The 24641-nt window shown below is 42.0% G+C and overlaps 7 protein-coding genes across 7 annotated transcripts; 1 reads left to right on the forward strand and 6 right to left on the reverse strand.

The window, feature by feature from the left end:
- Positions 1 to 4593: 4593 nt before the first annotated feature.
- Positions 4594 to 6497, reverse strand: ONS95_006764 (uncharacterized protein; the record flags this gene model as incomplete). The annotated part of the gene is made up of 2 exons (XM_058500239.1): positions 4594 to 5992; positions 6346 to 6497. 2 exons carry the CDS (start codon positions 6495 to 6497, stop codon positions 4594 to 4596), a joined length of 1551 nt encoding a protein of 516 aa, XP_058350075.1.
- Positions 6498 to 7451: 954 nt separating this feature from the next.
- On the reverse strand, positions 7452 to 8615 carry ONS95_006765 (uncharacterized protein; the record flags this gene model as incomplete). Its single annotated transcript, XM_058500240.1, has 4 exons — positions 7452 to 7520; positions 7620 to 7778; positions 7871 to 7945; positions 8001 to 8615. The coding sequence occupies 4 exons, from the start codon at positions 8613 to 8615 to the stop codon at positions 7452 to 7454; spliced, it is 918 nt and encodes a 305-aa protein (XP_058350076.1).
- A 932-nt stretch (positions 8616 to 9547) lies between these two features.
- On the reverse strand, positions 9548 to 10468 carry ONS95_006766 (uncharacterized protein; the record flags this gene model as incomplete). Its single annotated transcript, XM_058500241.1, has 1 exon — positions 9548 to 10468. One exon carries the CDS (start codon positions 10466 to 10468, stop codon positions 9548 to 9550), a length of 921 nt encoding a protein of 306 aa, XP_058350077.1.
- Positions 10469 to 11715: 1247 nt separating this feature from the next.
- Positions 11716 to 12932, reverse strand: ONS95_006767 (uncharacterized protein). The gene is made up of 3 exons (XM_058500242.1): positions 12863 to 12932; positions 12310 to 12806; positions 11716 to 12240 (listed from the first exon to the last, which is right to left on the reverse strand). Exons 1-3 carry the CDS (start codon positions 12904 to 12906, stop codon positions 12176 to 12178), a joined length of 606 nt encoding a protein of 201 aa, XP_058350078.1. The 5' UTR covers positions 12907 to 12932; the 3' UTR covers positions 11716 to 12175.
- Positions 12933 to 12985: 53 nt separating this feature from the next.
- On the reverse strand, positions 12986 to 14309 carry ONS95_006768 (uncharacterized protein; the record flags this gene model as incomplete). Its single annotated transcript, XM_058500243.1, has 4 exons — positions 12986 to 13440; positions 13489 to 13558; positions 13617 to 13740; positions 13793 to 14309. 4 exons carry the CDS (start codon positions 14307 to 14309, stop codon positions 13066 to 13068), a joined length of 1086 nt encoding a protein of 361 aa, XP_058350079.1. The 3' UTR covers positions 12986 to 13065.
- Positions 14310 to 14543: 234 nt separating this feature from the next.
- ONS95_006769 (uncharacterized protein) lies at positions 14544 to 14802 on the forward strand (the record flags this gene model as incomplete). Its single annotated transcript, XM_058500244.1, has 2 exons — positions 14544 to 14591; positions 14647 to 14802. The coding sequence occupies 2 exons, from the start codon at positions 14544 to 14546 to the stop codon at positions 14800 to 14802; spliced, it is 204 nt and encodes a 67-aa protein (XP_058350080.1).
- A 1957-nt stretch (positions 14803 to 16759) lies between these two features.
- ONS95_006770 (uncharacterized protein) lies at positions 16760 to 16981 on the reverse strand (the record flags this gene model as incomplete). The annotated part of the gene is made up of 1 exon (XM_058500245.1): positions 16760 to 16981. The coding sequence occupies one exon, from the start codon at positions 16979 to 16981 to the stop codon at positions 16760 to 16762; it is 222 nt and encodes a 73-aa protein (XP_058350081.1).
- Between the last annotated feature and the right edge of the window lie 7660 nt (positions 16982 to 24641).

Consider the following 24641-nt stretch of genomic DNA (forward strand, 5'->3'; position numbering starts at 1 on the left):
AATATCTAATTTAGTACGAGACCTTATTAAATCCGCGACTTTTACTATAACTTACTTAGTTTAATTATTATTTATAACTATAATAAACTAATAACTTCTGCTATAAGAAAATAATAAGAGACTCGCTATAATAAAGGGTTGTTTTAGGATTATATTATTCTCTGCTTATATTAAAGTAAAAAAACTCCTTATTATTAAGATACTTCTGATCTTTATAGTGACTCCCTTGTATAACCTTTTAAACTTCTCCCGCTCCCCTAAGTAACTTATTATTCCAAGATTAGGGTTAGGTCGAATAAGAAGCCCGGCTTTTAAGGTAATTATAGAAGTTATTAGATTAGCTTCTAATCTGTAATTAATAAGTGTTATTATAGTTAGAGAGCTTAGTCGGACTCTAACTTTCAGGCTCTTAATTACTAAGACTTAGGAGTCCTCTGATATCTTCTCTACTTCTACTAACTTTATTAATACTAAGTTAGTCTAATTACCTTTAACTCTCCTCTTAGAAGTCTAAGGTAACTTTACTATAACTATATTTTTAAAAAGTAGTTTCTATAGGAGCTTAGAGTATATAAGTACTTCCTTACTAGTAATACCCTTTAGTTTATTATCTAGGACCTTATTTAATAGCTCTAGAGGCTATGCCTCCTACTTTAGGATATTTAAGTACTACTCTACTTTCTTAGTAACTCTTAGACTAACTTTCTTTAACTTCTTAGTCTACTTTTTATTTATCTCTATTTCTTTAATAATCTCTCTTTATTATACTCCCTCCTTTAATACCTTTTTAATTAGATCTTTCTACTTCTACTTTCTAAGTTATAGAACTTTTAAAGCTACTAAGTCCTTTTCTTTCTTAACTTACTCTTTTAATACTTTCTTAAAGTTTACTTATTTATTATCCTTTCCGCTCTTCGGTTTTTTACTTCTAGCTCTTAATATTCCTATAGCTTCTTAGTCCCCTTTATCTTCTTTAATATCTAACTTATTTTAAGTTATTACTCCTGCTACTATTACTTTTATAGGTTCGGCCTTATTTATAAGGTACTATAGTACTTATATTAGCTATATTATTAAACTACTCCCCTTAGCTTATCCCTTACTAGTTCCTTATATTAAGGTTCCCCTCTAACTAGCTTATATACCCTCTATTACTAGGACCCCCCTGCGCTACCTAACTAACTACCCCCTGCTACTTGCGTGTTTATAATATATCTAGCCCTAATAGTTATATACGAGCCCCTTTTCTATATCTATTAGGAAGTCTGGGTAGTCCCTGCGGAAATACTTATTTTCTAAATAGTAGAAATATTAGTTCTAGCGATTCTTATAAGTACCTGCTATATATACTCTAATTAGTAAGTTATTTAGACGCCGGGGTTAGCCTAAGTAAGCTCCTTACGGCGATCGGGACGGATTAACTCGATTACTAGGTCTTACTAGGTAAGCTCTTAACTGATTTCCCTCGCCGGGCGGGCTAAATCCTAATCTTCCCCCGGGTGCCTGCGGAGCTTATAACGCTCTTATAGCTAGCGTTAGTATATTAAATACCTAGGTTATCTCTTTTACTATTTCTATAGATATAGTCTTTAAGCTAATAATAAGGGGAACTAGCTAACTCTCTGCCTTAAGAGCGATAAGTACTTAGCTAAGCGAATCTACTAATTTACTAAAGCTCTCTTATTTTACGCGATTATCGGAAAACTCCCGGACTATCTTATTAGACGTATAAATCTTAGTAGCTATCTTAACTAAGTTATTAAACTTAATTATACCCGGCTTATTAATATTAACCTTATTCTTATATATTACTTTCTTACGAATATCCCCTAGTAGCTTATTTAAGAACTATACTCCCTAAGTGTAATTTTCTAACTAGCCCCTTTTTACTAAGGTAGCTAATATTATAGTGAATTATCGAATAAACTACTTTATATTACTTTCTGTAGTTCGCGGTTTTAACTTTAGAGCCTTAAGGAATAATTAGGAGTTTATCTATTGAAAAGTATCCTAATCCTTATACTTCTCTAAAAGAGAGACTACTAGCTCTTCCTAATTCTTACTTACCTACTCTAGTAGTATCTTAATATACTAACTAATAGTAAGATTATAATATCAGGGAAACTATTTAATTCGGTTTGTATCCTTTAATTGGGCGTTATTATACTAATCGGTATACTATTCTAAGAACTCTGTAATATTAGCTCCTTTAAAGTATAGTATACTTAGTATACCTAGGGCCGGTATAACTAAAATATACTTAACTTCTACTATCCTAGAATTCGTAGTTCTTAATTCTTAATAGCTTTCCTCCCGGACTTAAATATATTCTATTATATCGCTTTCCTTTATACTTAGCGTTCTCTAGTTCTTAGGATCTCTTAGAAATATAATTATATTAGGGAATTTAGTAAACGATTTAAACCTTTAGTGCTCGCTTATAAAGTATAGTATACTTAATATTACTAGAGTTGAAAGTGCTAGAGTTATTAGTAGGAGCGTAGCGATTACACTCCTTATAACCTCTAGACTTAGCTCCCTTAACTACTCTAACCTCTTTAACTCTTTTTCCTTATATCCTTTTTTCGCCTTACTTTAGGCTCTTTTTTTATATTAAACTTACTTTCTTTTTATATTTATCTATTCTCTACTTGTTTTCCTTATATAAACTTTCTCTGTTACTATAGTAACCTTATCTTCTAAGCTTATTATAATAACTTTCCTTTCTGTATTTCCTTAGCTCTCTCTACTTATATTCCGCTATTTCCCGATATCCTATCTACTAAATAAGGGCTTCCTAAGCCTCTTTCTTCTAGCTGTTTCCTATATATCTATTTATTACTATAACTGAGTTACTAAGTAATAAAATTCTAACTCCTACTTTTACTACTTACTTAGCTATATCTTAACTGTTCCTCTGCTTTACTTCTAGTTCCTTATATAAGTTACTAATATAAAGAAGTAGGGTAGTGCTATTAAAGTATATAGTAAGCAGGGACGTAGAGGACTACTAACTAAATAAGTAGTAAGAGTAGGAGAGAGAAGATAATATATTTGTTACGCGCTATCACGCCTATTTATATAACTTTACGGAACAGGCTAACTATCTTCCGACCTAGAACCACACTACCCCACCATACTAGTAGCTCCCCCTCTTTTGAGAAGAAGTCGACTGATACCGGCGTAATAAGCTCTTACAGAGTCTAGCTACGTCTGAACTATTCGCTTTTCCGAAATATCTATACCTAGTTCCCGTTAGATCTATCCGCTGAATTATTTCTAAGTCATGAAACATCTAACAGATAAATGTAACACTTAGTCGTATCCTAGTACTAGCGAAATATCGAGTTAATAGCCTCTGCGAGCTTAGTGCTATTCGACTTATCAATATAGCAGGTATCCACCTAAAAGTATTACAAACCGTCACTCTTCGCTTATTCTCCGCAGAACTATACCTTACTATAGCTAACCTTACCTTTACCTATACCTTCTATTAGATCCGTAAAAGTAACCTCTTCTGCTCCCTATCTATGCGAAAGTATAGTATACTTCTTAGGTATATCGCCTTCAAAGAACTCAGTTAAGCTGAAATTGCTATCGTTATTATACTATAGCAGATATATTATTAAACTAGGCTTAAGGATCGTAAGGAGGAGGGTTCTCAGTAATAGTCGAGCCCTTGATTTGATATAGATACGAAAGTGAAGACTTCCTATCGGGTTAAGGCTAGCGTACTCAGCTGGGAGGCAGCCTCGCGGGGCCCATATGTTATTACAAGCTTATATATTAATTATATAAGCGGAACTACGGAGAAACTACGGAGGGAGGGCGTAGGGTCGGTCCCCTTTAGCCGAGAATCGTTACTACCGTGAATCAGAAGTACTAAACCGCGGGGCGGACCTATAATAATTCACTCACCATAGCAGCTACAAACCTTATAACTTAACCCTTTGTTTTTACAGTCGCTTACAAAATCAGCTTCCTCTCTACACTCTCTTAAAGATTAGGAGCCCTATCTAAAAAGCAGACCTAAGCGAGGCATCATATAACGAGAAAGGCTACTGCGAACTTACAGTACTATATCCCAACGATAACAGAATAAACTTAATTAAACATTCTAGAATATTATAAGTATTAACTTATATATAGAAGTCACCTTCCCTAAGCCCCTCTATATCATAGTTATAATAATAGATAAGTAAAGAATAATACAAAGAATTATAAGAAAGCTTAGTAGAGTCTTCCACAGTAGATATAGGATATCACTTTTCTAAATATTAAGCATAAATAAGTAATAAGTTACTATAAATTACCTTTTTATACTATTCTTTTCACCTTTTCCAGACGACTAAGCATAACTAAATAATAGTTTACACAGGCTTTTATAGTTAGATATTCGGAACCTAATAAGAAATAATAGCTAGTATATACTCTTTAGTAAAGTATCGCTGCCTCCTTATACTCGTGTCTACTCTAGAGCATATAAGCAAGGCAGTAAACACTTATAAGCGTGTCGAGGTACGTCTTACTAAGCACCTCTTCTAAGATCGCGAGCGTCTAGCGGTTTATAGCCTCGGCGTCCGCGTACTTACACTAGCTGTTAAGCATAAGAGCGAGTTTATTCATAGTCGTGAGCGTGTCAGGGTGCGTCTTACTGAGCACCTCTTCCCGTATCTCGAGCGTCTGGCGGTTCATGGCCTCGGCGTCCGCGTACTTGCCCTGGCTGGAAAGCACCGAGGCAAGCATACTCATACTCGCAAGCACTCTGCTATCATTATGCGGAAGAAATTGTTTACGAAGAGTAAGAGATTCTCGACTTTCGGCTTGCGCAATTTCGTAACGACCTTGTATCCAGTTATACCAAGCCATGTTGTGTAAGAGGGATGCGCGGTCAAGCATAGACTGGCTTGACTCTAATCCATACGTCAGCACTTGAAGAGCATGTGGTAACAGAGTCTCACACGTCTTCCAGTTGCTGTAGCTGCCGTCTGGAAACGCTTTTGATACGACTTCATTAGCCTCACCCCACCGTCTCTTGCTATCACCATACCGCTCGACCCACTTCCGTGTTGCGAGTTGGACAAGCCGGTGCATCTCAAAACTCTTGCCGCCCTTCTCAATGGTAATTAAATAAAACTCATCCAAAGGGCCTAGAGCGTCTTCGAGATCGAGGGGATTGGGGTACCGGACGGAGAGGAGGAATTCGGGGATACCTTGGCGATCTAGCATGGCCATTAGGGACAAAAGCTCTGCAGCTTGTGGCTGGTTCCGCTTGATCTGGTCGAATGAGATTTGCCAAGTCCTAATCACAGAGTTCGGGACGCCTGAATCGCGTCTTAGATCCCCAGAATCTTGGTCGAGCAGTCTGGTTTGACTTTGTTCGTTTTGACGATAGAGCATCAAGTACTTGGAAACAGTTATGCGAGTAACTCTCGCACTAATGTACGCAGCCGCTTGAGAAATTGTAAGTGGCAGATAATCTAGCTCTTTAACAAGGTCGGCACGATCAAGACCTGTCGATAGACCTTGGGGAATATTAATGCAAAGTAGCTGCTCGGCTTCCTCCAATTGCATCAAATTGACCGGAATGACGCTCGTATATCCAGTGCTGAGCCAAGATGTTACTCTTCGGTCTCGTGTAGTAATAAGCACTGATCCATTGATAGACTGTGGGATGTAGCTCGATAATGGAAGATTCGGGCCATTTACTTTTGAAGATCCTTCCTCTTGTGTCTTTTGAAAAACATCGATATCGTCAGCATTATCAAGAATCAAAAGCCAACAGCCGTTGTCGATATTGCTCAGCCATCTTGAAACTAGACCCAACACGTCCGTTTTAGGATCATCGGCACCGGGCAGGTCAAGTTTAGCAGCAATGGATCTGTAAGCGCCTTCGAATCGCTCGGCAGTACTTGCATACACCCAGAATACCCACAGATCAGGGTCCCTCTCTCTAAGCCGATACGAGTATTCAATAGCGATTTGCGACTTGCTATGGCTTAATCAGCTCGTGCGATATAGAGAGTGCAATGGATTTGTACGTGCCCTACTCCACCTAGACCTGTAAGGACTGCCCGAATGTGACAATCAGATTGAGAAAACTGGAGTTCTAGCGCTCTGAAAACATCTTGTCTTTCAACAAACTTCTTGTCCCTGGAAATAGGGACGGTCGATATTGGGGATCGTTTTCCTGACGCGGCTGTCGTTTCGAAATGGAGTTATCATACCCCAGATCTCGATCTGTGCGGGGTAATGACAGAAGTTGCGCTCCGTTTCTGATAGGTCCTCATCGGCCGGCCAGATTTCTGATATAAGTTGATCGAATGTTAACCTCATACATAATACATGTGGTGGATTTCTGCCGCCACAGCGGACGATACGTCCGGGAATTCTGTCCTGCCCAATCTAATCCTTGCTTCCGTGTTACTGGGCTTATCAAATAGAGCCTTATTGACTTTCCAGGATTCTGGGTAGTAGCTATAGTATGCCCGTCTCATGCCAAATATAAGTTAATTTCAGTCTTCCGACGAGCTGCATAGCATAACAGAGCGGTGCAGAGGGGGGGTGGCCCCTGAAGTGGTTGCGGATTACAATCGAAGCTGCGTGTGGTGAGGATGAAGTCATAATACCGGTTTCACAGAAGATATAGCGAGGTTCTACTTTGAGGATCAGGAGAGTAACATCTCAAGCATGGATAAGCTTGCAGGGGATCCCAATGATAGCCAAATGGTAGCTCAACAGATTTTTCAGAAGTTCATGGAATGACGCGGACAGAGAGACCTCTTTATGCAGATGCTCTGCGTTATTCTGATAATATCTATTTCACGGTGGACAGCTGGGAACACTTAGCCGAGCTTCGCTGCGATTTATTGAGTGTCAATTGCACTCATCGTATGCAATTGAAGGAATCCACTTGGAAAATTACTTATGGTGTTTATATCGATCATTTTTGTATGCCAAGGGGGACCTTATGTTCAATCTACTGTTGAGGTCGGCTTTAGGAAGCATTTCCTCAGATGTAATGATCACTAGCACGCTGAGGTGACTGCAGCACAATAGAATAGCTGGAGAGGCATTGAATAATAGCTGGTGATGCTGATTGATACAGAAGCTGATTGCTGAGGAGGGAAGATTACCTCTTCCCCTCTCTGCCTATATATTAGGGAATGGGTGACGCAAGCTACGTAACGCTAAAGCACATGCCATTACATCAGACTAGAGAGGATTACCACTTTTCCTGGACAATTCCATCGGAAGCTACCATCGATGACGTTCGTGGAAGCTTACCATCAATTACACCCAAGGCAAATCGAAAGTAATGTGACACAGCCGCTTGGTGGCAGCCAAGGAGTAGGAGGCCAGCGGTTGCAACTGATGCCAAAAGAGGGATGTGGGAAGCTGAAGCGCTGCTTGCCAGGTGGAAACAAGGCAAACCGGCTTCCATTTCGTCATTACAAGCCAATAACTGCAGAGATCATAAACTCCGCTACGCGATCGATACGTCCTTGGCTCTTAGGTGCCTATACTCTTGGTTAGCTTACTGTTTGTATTACTAGATTAATTTGCCTCAAGTAAATACTGATTTGAACATATGGGATTAGGAAACACCAGATGCTCACGTCTAAAAGTGCACAAAGTGTCAATAAGCAAAGTAACGGATCGATTTCCCCTTGATTAAGCACAAGTAATCCTGAGGGTACATGTGCTTTTTCGGCTGCGAAGATGGCGACTAGGAGTTTCTCCCCATCTGGTGCTTTTGATGTACGAGGCCCAGTAATCTATACCGCGTCAGAATATGTCTTAGAGGTTTGGAAAGGAAAGGAAAGAATAGAAGGGCCATTTCCCCCACCCCCCGGCATTTTTTTTTTACCTTGAATAACATTTGCAGCTCTTCTTTCACCGGATCCATTTCCCACATATACTTCGTCATTTCGTTTGTAAATGACTATTCATGCCATACATTACTACCGATCTTTATAAAAAACTAGAAGAAGACTTACCTCTGACCAACCCTCCAGGTGCCCTTCTACTCCCTTGTGTTCCGGGTCCATAAATCGCATCTGAACTCTGTGACCGAAATGCACGCTCGCAACGGGGTTCTTCCATTCTGCGACTTCGGTTCCTTCGCCATCGCGCAAGGTGAAGTGTGTGCCCAGGAGGTTGTCTTTGTGAAGGGTGTAAACAGGTGGGGTTGGGTTTGAGGCTACTTGAGAGGTGGCGTCCGAGAGGGAAGGACCTGCTGAGGCAGAGTAGACGGCAGAGATTTGTGAGGAAAGGTCGCGGATCTCGGTGTCTTTTTTGGCGGCCTTTTGTGTGTGCGTTATGAGGTAGGCATGGGTTGGAGTTTGGGGAAGGGTGTGGGGATGACGAGTTGTGGAGTGTGGGGTAGCCGTTGTTGGGTTTGCAGCTGCTGATGTTGCTGAGTCTGCCATTTTTGCGACTTGGGCTTGAGAGTTTGGTCGCGTTGGTGTGTCTTCTGTTGTAAGAGTCTTTCTGTGATTAATATTTGAAACAACTGCGTCGATATCGAATTCAAAGGGTATTTTATAACAGGGGAATGGGAGGAGCTTGAGCGTGAAATCAGTGATCGTGATGATGGCGATATCTGGCGGCATGGTGTGGATAATGGGCTGATCCGCTGTGGGGTGATAAGATATTGTTCAAGCCGATACTACCCAACAACATGAAAACGCATGTTTACGATCGTATTGGACTACTACTACTGGTCTGTAGGCTCGGTTTGGTAAATTTCACGAGGACGAAATGGCGGGTGGCTGCAATGCACATGATATCGAAGGACAGATTTTGCTCGATTGGATCAAATTCCCGGCTCACTCCATTTCTTCTTCGTCGCCTACCCATATGCCGGGGTCCCGACTTCATGGCTTTTGGCGTGAGCCGTTTGATCGGCATTGCAGAAATGGCAGCAGAGCTGCGGCATGCGCTCGTTATGTTGGTAGTGGGTGTTGGGGACCGGTTCGAGGGGGTAGGATGAAATGGGTGGAACGCGACGTGGTCAAACCGCCCGGAGAAGAGGTGGATTGCGGTCGGTCATGTTCAATTGTGGTCTGAGTAGACAAGGAATCATCTATGCTGGTCATGGGGCTGGCTGGGTCGTCTATGTTGTCGATACGAGTAGGTGATGTTCCAGATACGTCGATATTTTGAGTCGATTTTGTGGAGTGCCTGGTTAGACTCTCTTCCATTTAATCGAAAACTTTATTTTGCTAGACCTTTCAGGCACCGTCTCTTGACACCTTCCCATCATGTTCTCAGAAGACACCATTGCCACGAAGGCGAGTAAACACAGATATTGAACCCCTTGTCAAATGACAGTTACAATGCAGTACTCAACGCCCTGGAAAACAGATACTTTTGTCAAAAACAGCTTGAAGTAGCCAAGTCGAGAAAAACAGCGGTACCCATCTGAAGATGCTGGCTCAGTCGAAACTTCAGTGAGCAGTAAGTCGCGTGAAGCATACATGCCAGCCTGTTCAAAGACCTCAAGACACCAAATATCCATGCTCCTATCGGCCATGTTCTCTTCCTATCCTTCCTCAAACGCAGCTTTTCTCGTGGCGCCAGTAATCTGGTCTCGGCATTTATCATGGAGCACCAGTTCCTCTGCATCGTAGTACCATATCGCCCGCCTCAGCTTGCCTTTCAATTCCAACGACCCAGAACGAACAGCGCCATAGGGTGTCAACGAATTCTCTAATTTTGCGTGACATTCCACAAGTTGAACAGTCAGTCTCAACCGCCTTTTATCGTCATCATCGGCAGCAAACCTGCTCGGGAAGTCTACTTCGCCATCAATGGATGCCCAAGCCCAAGATGGAGCTCGATACCGCTCAGGCTTCTTCACAGGCGATTTGGCCTCCCTCATCCAAAGTAGAGTCTCCAAAAGATTTGACTTCCACATTCCAGCGAGGTACTGATCTTTACTTCTCTCGCCCATCTCCTGTGCGATCGCCGAGACAGCCAGTAGCTTGTCACCAGCAAAGGAAAGGCTGCGCTTCGAAAACTCCTGCACGATCCAAGACCAAAAGTACTCAGAAGAGGACTCCTCGCCCCGCTGGCTTTGACGACCCATGATGTTTAACGCAGAGAACATGGACATGAGACCGTCTCCGACCTCTGGTTCGGGCTCTGGCCAGCCGGCGTCGTTCCTGGATATGGTCGCGCAGTGCCAGCGCACCATCATGGAAGTGAAGTCCACTACGCGGGCGGACAGGATCTGCTCTTGGAATATCCAAGCTCTGGAATGGACTGGGTCTTGGTTTTCAAAGTCGTAGGAGTCGTAGTTCGTGATTTGCACGGTACCAGTCTTCGAGTCTGATGTCTGAAGGGGGAGTGCGAAGGGCGTGGATACCGGTTGCCAGGTGCGCTCTTGCAAGAACCCATTGCTGATACCGTGGGCACTTGAAGCCGATATCGTAATGTCGGCGTATTTGTAGATCGAAGACATGGTCGAAAGCTCCTTCGTTAGATCTTCTAAGTCGTCTTGAATAATGCAGAGGCAGTCAATCCATATGTATTGCATTCCCATTTTAGCGGTGACGATCAATGCACCCTGGAGAGTTTTGGGAAGATCTGCAAAGACTATACCTTTAGTACGACTCTCAATTGTGGCCGTGGTTGTCTTCCCTGGCTGGTCACCTCCCCAGCAATAGCTTAGACAACACCAGGATGCAGGCCCCTTCGGATTAAGGCTAGCTTTGGCAAGTAAGTGTTGTCTTTGAAACCGATTTCAATCAAACGAGTTGTTGTGAACGTCGTAGTCGGATCTTGACAAGATCCATTGGATCTGTGCGATGTATTGCATTCTTTCAGCCACCCTTGAATAGCAGAATAGGCTTCATCTGAGCCTGCGATCCCGTTTCGTATGATTGGCCACGGAGCATATCCTGCTGCAATGTCGCCTTTAAAAATCTTAACATGAAACTGCCAAACTCACCTTTTACGTCTTTTCTTACCTTCTCTTGCCGAAGCCATTCCCTGCCAGTCACTCGCCCACCCAAAATTGAAGAGAGAGACACCAAAGTCGACTTCATCCACCAGCATAACGAAAGGCCGCCTGCTCATACCTCTGTATAGATACTGGAGTCTCTCACGCACTTTACTACAGCTTCGGTGATACCAAAACCATTCAGTGTCGGAGAAGACTTGGCGTACCAGTTGTCGACGGGTACATGCCTTCGTATCATCTGGAGGAGCGCTGGCGAAGATCTGGAACAATGGACAGTTGTCTCTAGCTGCTTGTGCGGCCTCGTTACGGGTATGTGGCAAATAGACTCGAAATGTGTACACTTTTGCAGAATCTGCGAATGGTGGCTGGATAGTGATCCGTTGGCAGTGCTTACAGCGATGGCAGTCATCGGTGATTTCTGTAGCGGGGCGGGGAGAGCGTATCGAGGCTGTGGGTTGTCACTTCTTTCGCTTATGATATATTCCCGTTTGAGACTCGTAGCGTGTTGTCTCTTTGATATATCATCCATTGGTATTATCCTTATTGAATCACAAAGCTTGATGACAAGGCTTCGGAGGGGTGGTTTGGTTGCAATACCCTTGTTAGCTGCGTATCCCAGTCTGCGTTGTGCTGTACAGAGTTCATGACTATTCTAGAAGATTCTAGCAACCGAGTAGCAATTATCAACTACTATAGCGTCACACGCTCCCCTGGAACCCTCTATGAAATAGAGATGAAAAGAAAAAGAGATATTATAAATGGTCTTGGAAGTTATAGTTGTAAATTGGAATCAAAGCTGTTGTAACATGTAAGAAAGTGCGTTCTCCGACACTACACGACTAGGATGGCTAATAGCTCGAGCAGGTGGTCGAGATCAACGGTTGAAATAGCAGCAAGTAGAGGATACCTTCAGTCGGGATCCTAAGACTATCAATACTCTAGCACTGATATGTCCCACCATTGGCAAGACGGAGGAAGAAGCAACATTGTTAACCCTAGGTCGGTAACTAATCGCCATTCCATATTGTCGTTCACATATGACCAAAGCGTAGAAAAGTACAATCCTTATTTCAACAGAAGTTCAATAATTAACGACTCACAACGTAACATCTGCTCATGCAACGCCCCTAGGGCTGAATTAGTCACGTGCTGTTCACAATCTGTGAAACGCCTTAGACTATTAAACGTAAGATACAAATCTAAATCCTATTCCTTCATCTGGCTCCAGAAATTATGCTCATCAGGCTGGAGCCCAAAGGAAGATGTAGGGTCTGCTCTCCCGTTAGTATGTGCTCACATTATCGGGCAAAACATCATCATAAGGACTAGACTAGCCGTACCATAAGGATCCTCATTCCCAGGACTCAGCGTCCCAAACTGACCCGGCGACCAGCCTTCAAGGCTAAGACTCTCAGATGTATACGATGTTTGCGCAGTAAAAGAAGGTCTTGAGGCTCCCATCGTAGGTGCATTACTACTCTGCTCAACCGAAATCCTCAGATTCTGGAAATAGGGGCTTTCTGCCACTGGATCGGAATCTGTTATAGAGGCTGAAGACGACATGGAGGAGAGGAGAGGTCCCAAATCCGAACCCGGAGAGGTCGTAGCTGCGGGGCCGGAGACTAATTGTCGTTGGAGGTCTTTGATCAGAATTGAGTACCGGCGCGCAAAGGGATTTCTGTGGCCGCAGAACTCGAGGATTTGAATCGAGGTGTCGATTGCGGCGAGCTCGCGGGACTGGTCGTATGGTCCTAGCATCCCGTAACCGCCTCCGCTTTGCTTTAGCTTCCAGACAGCTGCAAGAATCATGATATGGGCCGCATTGATCAAGGAAAACCTGTTTAGGGTATCAGTGCTATGAAGTGAGGCGGAGACAGGAATGGTTAGACGTACACTGGCATGAATGACTTCCTTGGTGCAGATGGCGAACCCAACATTGCGGTGGCGTTATTGATCAGGCGAGATGCAAAGTCAATGCTGAACTCAGATGTTAGTCTTGTTCATGCCAAGGCATATGCATCATGCTCGGATTCGATAGCGCTACTTACCACAGAGTCGATTCAGACGATATCGCCGATACAATAGGACCCCCGAAGTTACCTGAAGTCTCCATTTTCAACGCCCTCAATAAGAATGGTCTTGTTATCAACATCCACGCCCCTAGGTGCATGAAATGTAAATTGAACTAACACTGTGTCAGATGAATCCCTAAGGCTTCGTCCTTCAAAACTAACTATCGATTCAGTCTGGTCCTTGGGAAATTTTGGAACTTTGCCCGATTTCATATATTGCTGAAGAGGATTCGGTAAACTGGATGACCATTTTTCGAGCTCGGTTTTGTATTTGCGGCATGTGTTGAGACTAGGCTGCTCCGAAAAATACATATCGCGTAAAATGTCTCCCGATATTATTGCTAAAGTTGTGATATTATCTTGAATGGTGTCCGTCAAAGTGAATCTGAAGTTCGGGTCCTAGCGGCTGTTATTAAATGACGATAATTGAAAATTCAAGTCTCTTACCCTGAAAATCAGATCTCTACAAATACTTTCCTTGATGCGTGGTAGTCGTCCGAGGAAAATTGCTACCCAGCTATTGAAGCACAATGATTTATGAATGATTGCGGTAAAAGTTCGCACGCAAGACATACCGGTCAAAGGAGATTATAGTTAACCATATCCGTCGCCATTCCTGATACTCGTTGTCTGATAATTCTTGCAGAAGATTGTGGCCCACATCTAGCTGAAATCTTTGGGCGCCCCGAATGGCAGCATCTATCGACTGTGAGCTTCAATTACTATAATTGCGGCGAGCAAATGGCGTTACCAAGGTGCATCCATACCGAGTTCCATTTCGTTGGTGGCTGGAAGAGGCAAAGGAGAAGCATTGCCCGAATAATCCATATCGTGCTTTGGGGGTCCTCATCAATGGCATCATCGATGTACTTTTGGCCGATCTCGTGGTAGGTTGCTCCATCGGTGTCGTAGACATCATCAAATTGGATACCTACAGCGAAGATTAAGAACATCTGGCAAAACCAAGATATGCTGACCCCCGCTGGCTCTTCGTACATGAGGGCCAACTGTGCCAGTGCTTCCTCTCTGTTACAAACATAGAAAATAGAGTTCTGATAGTCGAAAAACATATCGAGAAGGCGCTCAGAGACCTCCTGCGACGGGAGAGAGTCTCTTAAGATCTTCCGGACATGATCCAGGCTCCGCTCAAGAGCGGGCTCTTTGATGAAACTGGCATCAGATTGGGAGGTGGGAAGCCCGCTGTCATGTAAGACCTGCTCCCTGGCTATAGTAGCTCGAAGTCCAATTCGCCATGGAACGTTAACCATGATGTGGAACAAAAGAAGTCGAAGTCACCAGTCTCACTGCGAATAGGAAAAAAGAATAAGCTGCCGGAAACTTCTCGGGGCAAATCGTCTTCGCCTGTCGGCAAGGGCCAAAAGAACTCGCACAACCTGATCGAGAAGCGGTATCGAAATAACCTGAACAGCAAGATCAATACTTTACGCGACTGCATCCCTAGCCTCTGTTCCACAGTGAAGGAAGAGGAAGGCGAAGATGCCATGGATAGTGATTCTGGCGAGATGAGGAAGGCGCAGAAGTGCAACAAGGTAAATAAAACTATTATCATTTCTTTAATAATGCCGTTGCTGACAAGAAAACCAGGGCATAGTCCTCGACAAAGCGATCCAATATATCGCGGAGCTGGAAAAGGAAGTCCAGAGGTTGTCGAAGGAGAATTCTGCACTAGAAATGATTGTTAAAGGCAGGGTCCCTAATTATCTTATGTTGGGACTTAATAAGGCAATGGTGTATGCGTAAGAGTATCCCTTTAGTTTCAATCTATATCTAGTACCAAAACCGTTTCTCATTGCTGGGCTTGTCTTCCTGCTCTACCGTTACTCGGATTACTTCTTTTGGATTCATAGTGAAATGATGAAGCGGCAACTGCAGAGGCACTTGGACCAGTCATTTCGAGCAAGGTATTTATCCAGGACTCGAAGTTCCAGGTCCCCCTTAAACATACACACAGTCGGAATTCCAAGAAGTAGAAATCGGATACACTTTAACAGGGTGGCAGGCCTTCACGTGTATATATGCACCTTGAGGGTGATTATACTGGAAGCAAGACATTTGCTGTCCTGATCACTGGCATCCTGCAGGACTGCTACTAACTTGGGGGATATACGCTGAAATCCAACACACGTACACTTCCACCGCATCACAAGATTCAACCCTATTTCGCAACACTTTGTTCCCCTACTTGTTTATATAAGTAAATCTTACACAGAGAAGTCTTTCCAGTCGAGTGCCGTACCAAAACCAAGTGGTGTGCAAACACTAAGAAGTGTGTAAACACCAAGTACTGCGTAAAATCCAAGTGGTGTGTAGAAACCAAGTAGTGTGCAAAAACCAAGAAGTGTGCAAAAACCAAGCACTGCGTAGAAACCAAGTGGTGTGTACACACCAACTGTGCAAGGGTCTCCATCTCACCTCGATTTTGGATGGTCTCTATCAGGATGAACCCCTTAACCTTCATTTAGTGGGCACGTTAGACGTCAACGATCACCTCGCCTTTTAGATGGCCTCTATCCAAGATAAATCCTAGAACTTCTATATAGTGGACTGCCTGATCTGGAGTCGGTGTAGTGCAGACTGCAGAAATGGTTTGGATTTTTATATTTTTAGCCGGAGTAGATTGGGTTTCAAAGCAAATTTTCAGCTTACTCAAAGTTCTATCAGGCTGAATTCATGATACGAAGACGTCGATGTATTTGATATTCCCGCAGAAGCGCTCAAGCGGTCCTGTGGAGTATTTTAAACGCAGACCCAAAAGACCAGACATGATGACAGCAAAGTATCGTGAAGAGCAAAAGCTTAACTCTTCCTGTGAAGCCAAGCATGGCAATTCATAGACCAAGAAGCGGATTCAGCAGTGCCCCAAAACCGCGAGAACGGTCTTCGTGATGATGGTCATGTCGCGATCTCTCCTGATGCCTTCCTAAACTCGCGGCTCTCGGCGTTGTATGATGTTCGTGTCCCGGTCTCGTTCTCGTGTGTGCGTGAACGCTGTGATGTCTGCGAGTTTGATGCGGTCTTCTTGGGAAAGCTATAGGTGATCGACCACGATTCCCGTAGATAATCTCGCGCGTGCCTCTATCTTGATGCTCGTGAAGCATATGAAGATTTCTACGTACATCGTGCGTTCTTTCCTGTTGGGAAGCAGGATCCATCCACTCTTCGTCTATTTCTCCCCAGTTCTCAAGTGGAGTCATGCCTCTTCCGAATTGGTAGACTCTTGGTTTATCCCCAATCGAAAGAATGCTGATTTCTGAGTCTGCGTCAGAGTGGTCCCCTGAGTTTTCTTCCGCATCTGAGGCCATGTTGAACCGTACGGTGGTCGAAGGACTGGATCGTCGAGCATCCTTCTTCAGTCGAGTGTCCTTCTCCAAGGCTTTAACCCGTCTCTCCCTTTCCAGTTCCGCTTCACGCTCTCGAAGATATTCACAATACTTCCTTTTTGAGTTCTGTTCGATCTTTTCCAGAAGTGTGAGCTCTTTTTGTGCCATTTCGAGGTCCAATTCCCTTCTTATTCTTCTTCTTCTTCTTCTTCTAAGCTTATCTTCCTTCTTCTTCTTTTCAAGCTCGTTTTTGTCATCCCTATTCGTCTCGTCTTCACTAGCGGCAGCGTGCTCATCGAAGATCTTGTCGCGAGGATGGCATGCGCAAGGGCAATGGCATGGACGAGGAGACTTATCCCTAGCATCGTCCTGGGGTTTTACGTCGGAGTCATGATTGCGTTCCTGGTGTTGATTGCTGGGCCCTGAGTGCAAAGAATCATCGCTCTCTGAATAGTAGTAATCGAGGCTTGACCAACAGGTTGAATTTCCGCATTGGCAGCGACACTCATATCGACGAGATTCATGATTCTCTCGACAGTCATTAAAGTTACTCTGTCTTTGGTTTGTGCTTCTGTGATCCGTTCTGCCTCGTAGTCCATCTGCGTGACATTCTCGACAATGTCGACAGATCGAGTCGCGATTCTCATTGTGTCTCTCGTCAGCAACCATGTCGTGCGGGTGATACTCCTTGCAGTGTTGACATGGGGAGTACTGGTAAGACCCACTGTGTCTTCGATCTTCGCTTCTGTGCTCCATTCTACCTCGCGGCATCTCTTTTTCGGAGCCATCTGCGTGATGTTTTTTACAATGTTCGCAAATTGAGTCGCGCTTCTTTCGATTTCTCTTCTCTGATTCCGAATCATCCCGATGATGTTTTTTGCAATGCCTGCATGGAGAGCGCTGATGCCTACGCCTTTCCTTTTTCTTGGATTTCTTCCTCTCAGAATCCGTGCCTGAGCTTGAGCTTGAGCTTGAGCTTGAGGTGCTGTTGGGAAAAGTGCCCTCGATACGAGCTCTGCGTTCTCGAGCCTCAAGACCCTTCAACTTTTTTTCCATGTTCTTTCTGTTATTTCTAGCCTTGTCCAGATTCTTCCTTTCAACTTGTGCCCGCTCCTCTTCTAACTTATCCTCGTCGATCTTTGATTTGGCTTTCTTTCCCATCTTTCTGATGAAATTGCTGATGAAATACACGGCCGAACTGGGTATCTCATTAATACACCGTTGCTGTCTCGAGATCTGAGATCGTCAGCCAACCGCTACTATTGTTCCCTGTCAAGAAAGTCAAGATATGCTCACCTCTTCTTCCGCCACTTTCAGCTTGTTCATCGTTTTTCTTTTTGGCCAATTTATCTTGGCAGGACAAGCCCAAACACAGAAAGCCATCCTATCACGCTTAAGTGGATACCCCATGTCTTTTTTTGCGCGAACTTCAGCTGGCTTTGGTGTTGAGGTTCTATGAATGGGGAACCTATCTGTCCATTTTTGCCTGCCAAGTTCCCGAAGTCTCGTACACACCACAAAGTCGAAATGTAGGGAGCGCTGAGCGTCTTCCCATCCTTGCTCTATGGTTTTCTTGAGCGGCTTTTCATCCAAGAGCTTGGTAGAGATTATTCTAGTCACAGTTATGGGCGTAGTGTAGCTTTCATAAATCTCTGGTGCCCATAGGTGTGCAGAAACTTCCGTCTGCCAGAACCAATGCGCACAGCGGTTGTATGTCTTCAAGCCTTTTTGGTGTTTCGTATCATGCTTATTTGGAAGGGGCCCGTATGAAAGCCGAAGTCGACAGGGTGATTCTTTGTTAACCTCTGGTAACGCTAGTATCGAGCATTTGCATCCATCCGCATTTAGCTTGTGGTTTGGCGGAACAACTTGAAAGTTGTGATGATGTAATTCCCTCGGAACATATTCCCCCCACCCATGGTCTCCCCGCTCTCCATGAGGAGATGAGTAATCTGGTCCCTCTTTAGCCTGTGGAACAAATCAACCGTGAACACACTTACATGACTCGAAAGATAGACCTCTTCTCCAGCTGTTGGATTCACGCTCATACGTGACCTTATTGTCACGCTGTACATGGATTCCAACCTCTGGAGATATGCCTGCTGCTCCTTTTGATGGATCAGCAGTAAGCTTAGCCTCCATCCATTCTGTTCTCGTCGTCTCATCATTCGTTCTGAAGTGAGTGACCCCGTCACCGCCTGGTCTAATTTCGTGCTTCTCAGGGTGATGGTACAGATACCTGAGTGATATGAAATCGAAAAGCTTATTGTATTTCTTCTGGTATCTATGCATGCTGTTATTCATGCGTTCTCAGGTGCAACACTAATGGACTTACCCTTTATCGAAAGCATGGATCTTGACTTGTAGGTTGAAAGTTACGACGATGCGGTAGTGACCATCTTTAGTGCGTTCTATCCAGATCGTTGGATCGAGGACGCTGACTGATGTATATCTTCCACGCCCACCTGCAACATTCTCTCGGAGCTCGAGTTCGCGGACGTGTGATTCGTTGGCACGTCTGTCTTCCGTTTTGCCCGACTTGTCGTCTCCTTGCGTCGGGTTATCTTTTAGCATTTTGAAGGGCTTTGACTATGATTTGAGGAGAGATCTCGTTCGAAATCTGTTGAAACAACCGACAATGGATGAAGATTGAGAGTCGTAGAGGCCTTCAGCTATATCTTGAGATTGTCCCGGAGGCATATCGATGTCTTGCAGGCGAGTGGAGTGATGGAGGGTGTTTGCACGACATCAGCACCAATTGAGACAGCTCTATTGCTGATTTGTAGGTGTCTAGCTCTTCTGGTTCTTGCAGCTGCATTGCAGAAATCCAAAACTTCGAGCGTGGCGTGATAATAAGCCACATTTTGCAGCCTTCTATGGTGTAACCTACTCAACTCTAAGTGTGCTCCGGCGGTGCTTCGCCAAGGATGCCTCTAGCGTGCAGTGAAATGATGGAGTGAGTCAAAGATTTTCGGGGTGGCGAATAACAGGAGCTGATGCATTCGTTGCGTGCCGTCCCGACGCCGCCGTCGTGATTCTCCGATCGACTTCATCCCTCGATACAACCTAGCTGGCGGTTCCCCGCGGCCTAGATCCACGGACCACAGCGCCTAGGGAGATCGCAATGGCAGCCACATAGACTGGAGGGTCACGCTTGGGAATGGCAGCCGTGTAGACGGTCCCTGTTGGCGATGAATTGACTCAACGGGAAATTTATTCGCCCGGTTCTACTGTAGTATTTCGCCACCGTAGTGGGGTCATAATCAGGAAGCGTCCATTTTTGCTTGTACAGGGAACGCCAAAATCTCTTGGTTTTCAAAGCTGCGCATCGCACCACTACCACGTCTGTATACTCTGATTTGAGCTTAATGCAACAGAGAAGAAGCTCAAGTATCTTTTATTTGTGTTTTGGTGGTATAAAAATTCTAAGAACGTTTTTCGCGATTTTTTAACTGCGCGGAACGATTTCTCAGAATTCTCGCTTAGCGATATGGGATTATCCGGTGAGAGCACGAAGACTGGAGGTCCAGACTTGAGGTGGAGGACGGAAGGTTCCGGATACGCTGGACAGCTCCTCACTAGAAGTTGCCACGCAGCCATCGCTTAGTGCAGGCCGCTGCATTAGGTCACTTAATTTACAGCACAAGAAAAATAATGAGAGGTTATAGAATCTATGATTATACCACATTTGAGAATTATCCCACTTCTACCTACGACTACCAATATATACTAGACATCGAAGCTTAACACTTGTTAACATGATTTCGGAACAGCAGCAGGTTGCCTCGGAAGGCTGTCGGTAGAGTACACATATTTCGGCCCGATCCGAAACTGAGTTTAACAATGCCGCTTCTGTTCCAGAAGCATACCACTTTTCTAATGTAAATCTGGAAATCCGGAAGAGTTAAATTGTTCCGAAAAGCTATGGCATGATCAAGTTTCGGAGATACATTGGCTCCTAGCAATGTGTACTGGAAAGTCAGCCCACCACAGCACGTGGCTTTGTTAGAAATATAGGGATTGTAGGCGTAGACTCAGTACTATAGGCCGTACTACTGAGTACGCTACCCCTTTATATAGGAGATTCTCTCTCTCTATAGTAGCTCCTTATGCAACTATAATTATAATATAGTAGTAATTCTAATCGATCGAAAAAGACCTTAAAACTTTATTTTCATTAAGATCTCTACTTTATTAACTCTTAGTATATCTGCTACTATACTATAATATTATCCTAATTAAAAGTACTAATTCCCTATATCGCTAGAGCCTTAAAAGGTAAAACTTTACTAGAGTTTAATAACTTCTTTAAATAGGAGCTTAAGACTAAATAAGAGCTAGCTAAGGCTAGTATTCTTTATTACGTTCTTACTAAAGTTAGCGTACCAAATAGTATTAATTAGTAGAATACTCACGCTAAGGAAAAGAAGGAAGCTTTTAAAATAGTTATTAACTTAATCTCTAAGCTTCTTTTTCCTAAGTATAGAGATATTATTAAACTAAATAACACTAAGCTTCTCTAGGAAGCTATTCACGTAGATAAAGGTAAAGTAGTTTAAGGGAGTCTTACTTTTACTAATATAAGAGATAATTTCTTTAAGATAAAGTTTATCCCGGGAGAGGAAACACTTTAGAACTATATTATAAGGCTCTTACTCTTTAAAGTAAAGCTTAGCGGCGATAGTAAACCTTTTACTAATAAGGATATACGTCTTAAGCTATTATAGTTATTACTAATATCCGGAGCTTAGATTACTATAGCGCTTACCCTAGAATTATAAGACCTAGATCTTAGAGATACTATACGAAAGCTTAATAAATATTAAATTTAATAAAAGGAATAGCTTTAACCTATAGCTACTAGTAATACCGCGAACTACGCGAATAAAGGCTATAATAGAGAGAGAGGTAGTAAAGATAGTAGAAGCTAGAGGGGTAGAGGCTACTTACGTAGGAGAAGTAATATATATAAGAATAGGAGAGGATAAGAAAGACGAAATAATAATAGCAGGAGTAGTAGCTAATAGAGATATAGAGGGCGTGTAGAAAAGAAAGGAAATCGCCCTAAATTAGGCTGAAATTAGTATACCTGGTGTAAAAGCTATAGCTACTAGTACGTAGATTACACGGAAGCTAAGAATACCTACGTAAGAGATAGTACTAATAAAGTAGAGGAAATTAAAGATAATAATACTTATCCTATGTTCTCTTCAGAAGAGATTTACTATATTAAAGACGTAGAATATACTTTATTAATAATCTCTATTATAGAATCTATCTAGAAAATCAACTCTAGCGCTACTCGCTACTTCAGTAGAGTTCTAGCTAAGTTTAAGCAACTTAAGCGCTAATACAACACTAAATATATTAAAATAGCGACTAATTCGTATTTAATAGCTAAAAGTTATAGAGATATTACTATTAATAGGTTAACCCTTAAAGACGTGTAGTATGTACCTAACTTCAGAGCTATAAAGCTAGTATTAATATATTAACTCTTAGATAAAGGAATTAATACGGAACTAACTAAGATATTAGTAAATAGATACTAGAATAGTAAACTAGCCTTTATAAGTATAAGAAACAGAGGTTTATATATTCTAGATACGAATCCTTAATATTAAGTTACGTATAACGTAATTCCGTTAGACTTAAAGCTATTAAAGGAATAAATAGAGAGTTAGCCTAGTACAGAGGAAATAAAGGTAGATCTGCTTTATAGGCGTTTAGACTATATAAATTACACCTATTTAAAGAAACTAGTTACTTATAGCAGTTACGGAATAAGACTGATTTCTGTTCTAAAGCTAAAGGGAGAGAGGTATTATAAGGCTTACTTTATAAGCTATATAAAAGAGCACTTTAATAAGAAGTCAGATAATAGAACTAATATACCTATTCGTTAACTACACGCTGATATCTCTAGTATCTTACCACGCTTAATTTATAGCTATAAATACTTCCTTTTAGTAGTAGATAATACTACGAGGATATATTAGGTAGATCTCTTAGTTAATAAGTTTACGTTAACTATTTAACTAGTTATTCGGAAATTAAAGCTATAGCTTAAAACTTAAGGGTAAAGTAAATTCCGTATAATTATCTACTAGAGGACTAATAATAGTAAGGGAGAGTTCAGTCCTAAGTTTATTAACTAGCTATAAGAGAGTAGAATTATTCCTAAACCCTCTCCTCCATATAAACACTCTCTGAATAGAGTCGTAAAGTAATAGATATATAAACTAGCTAAGATTATACGCTTAATCCTTTATAACACGAAGATACCTAAGAATATATAGTACTACGCTATTAAGTAAGCGGCAAAGCTAAAGAATAGACGCCTAACTACTGCTTTACTATATAAAACAGCTACTAGACTTACTCTAATTGAAGTATACAGAGGACGGCTTATAAACCTCTCTAAAATAAGAGTATTTAGCTCTATAGCGTACCCTTTATATCTACTAGGGCTATATCAGGGCAAAATAAAGTAAAGAACGATTCCGGGGTATTTCGTATTAGTAGGTATAGCTAATACCTTAACCTATAGGCTCCTAAACGTAGAAACCTTTAAGGAACTAGAAATAGCTGACTACGGCTTTAATAAGTATATAATATACTCTATATATACTAGTAGTAAGGAAACTATACTAAAAGGTAGTAATAAGGCAGTAGAAAGACCTCTGCTACTAGCTACTAGTCTAGTACTTACTAAGAGGCTAGCTAAGGGTACTAAAGGCTTAGAAAGACCTCTAAGAGAGAGGCTAGCTATAGAAGCTAAAAGACCTCTAGGAGAGAAGCTAGCTATAGAAGCTGAAAATCCTTTAAGGGGAAGGTTAGCTATAGAAAATATAGTAAGAGATACTAAGGGAGCGTCTAATTAACGCCTCCTTAAATAGACTTAACTAGTAAACGCGTCTAATAATACTCTACTATTAAGATATAGTAGGAAATAGTATAGAAAATAACACTTTAAGTAAGCTGCTCAGGTAATAACTATAAAGCTATACTCTTAGTAAATCCTTAATAAGGCATTAACTTATTAAATAGCGCTAATTACACTAAAGGGTAAACTTATACGACCTCTTAAGGTTATAACTATCGTAGAGGCTCTAAGGGATAATCTAGTAGAATAGAAAGCCGCTATTCTCAAGGAATTACAGGCTATATAAAGCGCTGGAACCTATAGAGTATACTTTAGTAAGCCTCCTCTAGCTTGAAACTGATATCTTTAAGACTAGTTCTATGTAATAAAATCAACTCTAATAGCTCTATAGTATAGCGAAAGGCTAAGCTTATAGTAAGAGGCTTTAAGTAAAAATATAGCTTTAACTACTTCGATACTTTCGCAAGCGTTATACGCTATTTTACCTTATAAGCACTACTTGCTGTTATAGCTAAAAGAGACCTAGAGATCGAGTATATTAATATTAATACTACCTTCCTAAACACGTACTTAAAAGAAGATATATATATAACGATTCCGAATAATAAGACGCTGGAGATATAGAATAAGCTTCACTTAGAGCTGAATAGAAGGAAAGACGTATATCTGAAGCTCCTACGCTCTCTTTACAGCCTAAAATAAGTACCTAAGGAATAGTAGCTCCTTATTAAAGATAAGATAGAAAAGCTAGGTCTAGAAGTATTAGAAGCTAACCCTAATCTCTTTATCTTTAAGAATAGAGTATACGTATTAATCTTTATTGATAATATACTAATTATAGGTAACCCTACTAACTACGAATATCTTAAGAAATAGCTCTTAAAGACCTAGAAAAGTAAAGACCTTAGAGCTATTAATATGTTTATAGGCCTATAAGTTAAGAGGGATAAGAAGAATAAGACTCTACGGATTTATTAAATAGCCTATATATAAAAGCTACTAGAAAGGTTTAAAATAGCTGTAGCTAGAGGTAATACCTTACCTGCAGCCGCTAGAATAGTATTAAGGGAGTTAGCTAAAGATAAAAGTGTTGTACTAGCCTCCCCTGAAGAGATCTTACTATTTCAGCAGATTATTAGCTCTCTAATATATCTCTTAAACCTCACACGACCTAATATTACCTATATAACAGGCTAGTTAGCATAGTATATATTAAATCCCCTTAAATCTCACCTTTAAGATATAAAACCTCTCCTCTGATATCTATGATATATAGAAGGTAACGGAATAACGTTTAGAATCAGAATAGAATACAAGGGAAAGCTAGATAATAATATATTCGATATTTAGACTAATACTACGTAAGAGATAGA

The sequence above is a fragment of the Cadophora gregata genome (assembly GCF_030347475.1).
Source record: "Cadophora gregata isolate MNR1 chromosome Unknown scaffold_18, whole genome shotgun sequence".
Classification (NCBI taxonomy): domain Eukaryota; kingdom Fungi; phylum Ascomycota; class Leotiomycetes; order Helotiales; family Ploettnerulaceae; genus Cadophora; species Cadophora gregata.

What these genes read in the sequence shown, in the direction of transcription:
- ONS95_006767 (XM_058500242.1), bottom strand. Translation starts at nt 12,906, where the DNA reads ATGTTGGGTTCGCCATCTGCACCAAGGAAGTCATTCATGCCAGT. An exon ending in AGGAAGTCATTCATGCCAGT is followed by an intron (nt 12,807 to 12,862) that starts GTACGTCTAACC and finishes TACCCTAAACAG; the next exon opens with GTTTTCCTTGATCAATGCGG. An exon ending in TGGGAATGAGGATCCTTATG is followed by an intron (nt 12,241 to 12,309) that starts GTACGGCTAGTC and finishes ACGGGAGAGCAG; the next exon opens with ACCCTACATCTTCCTTTGGG.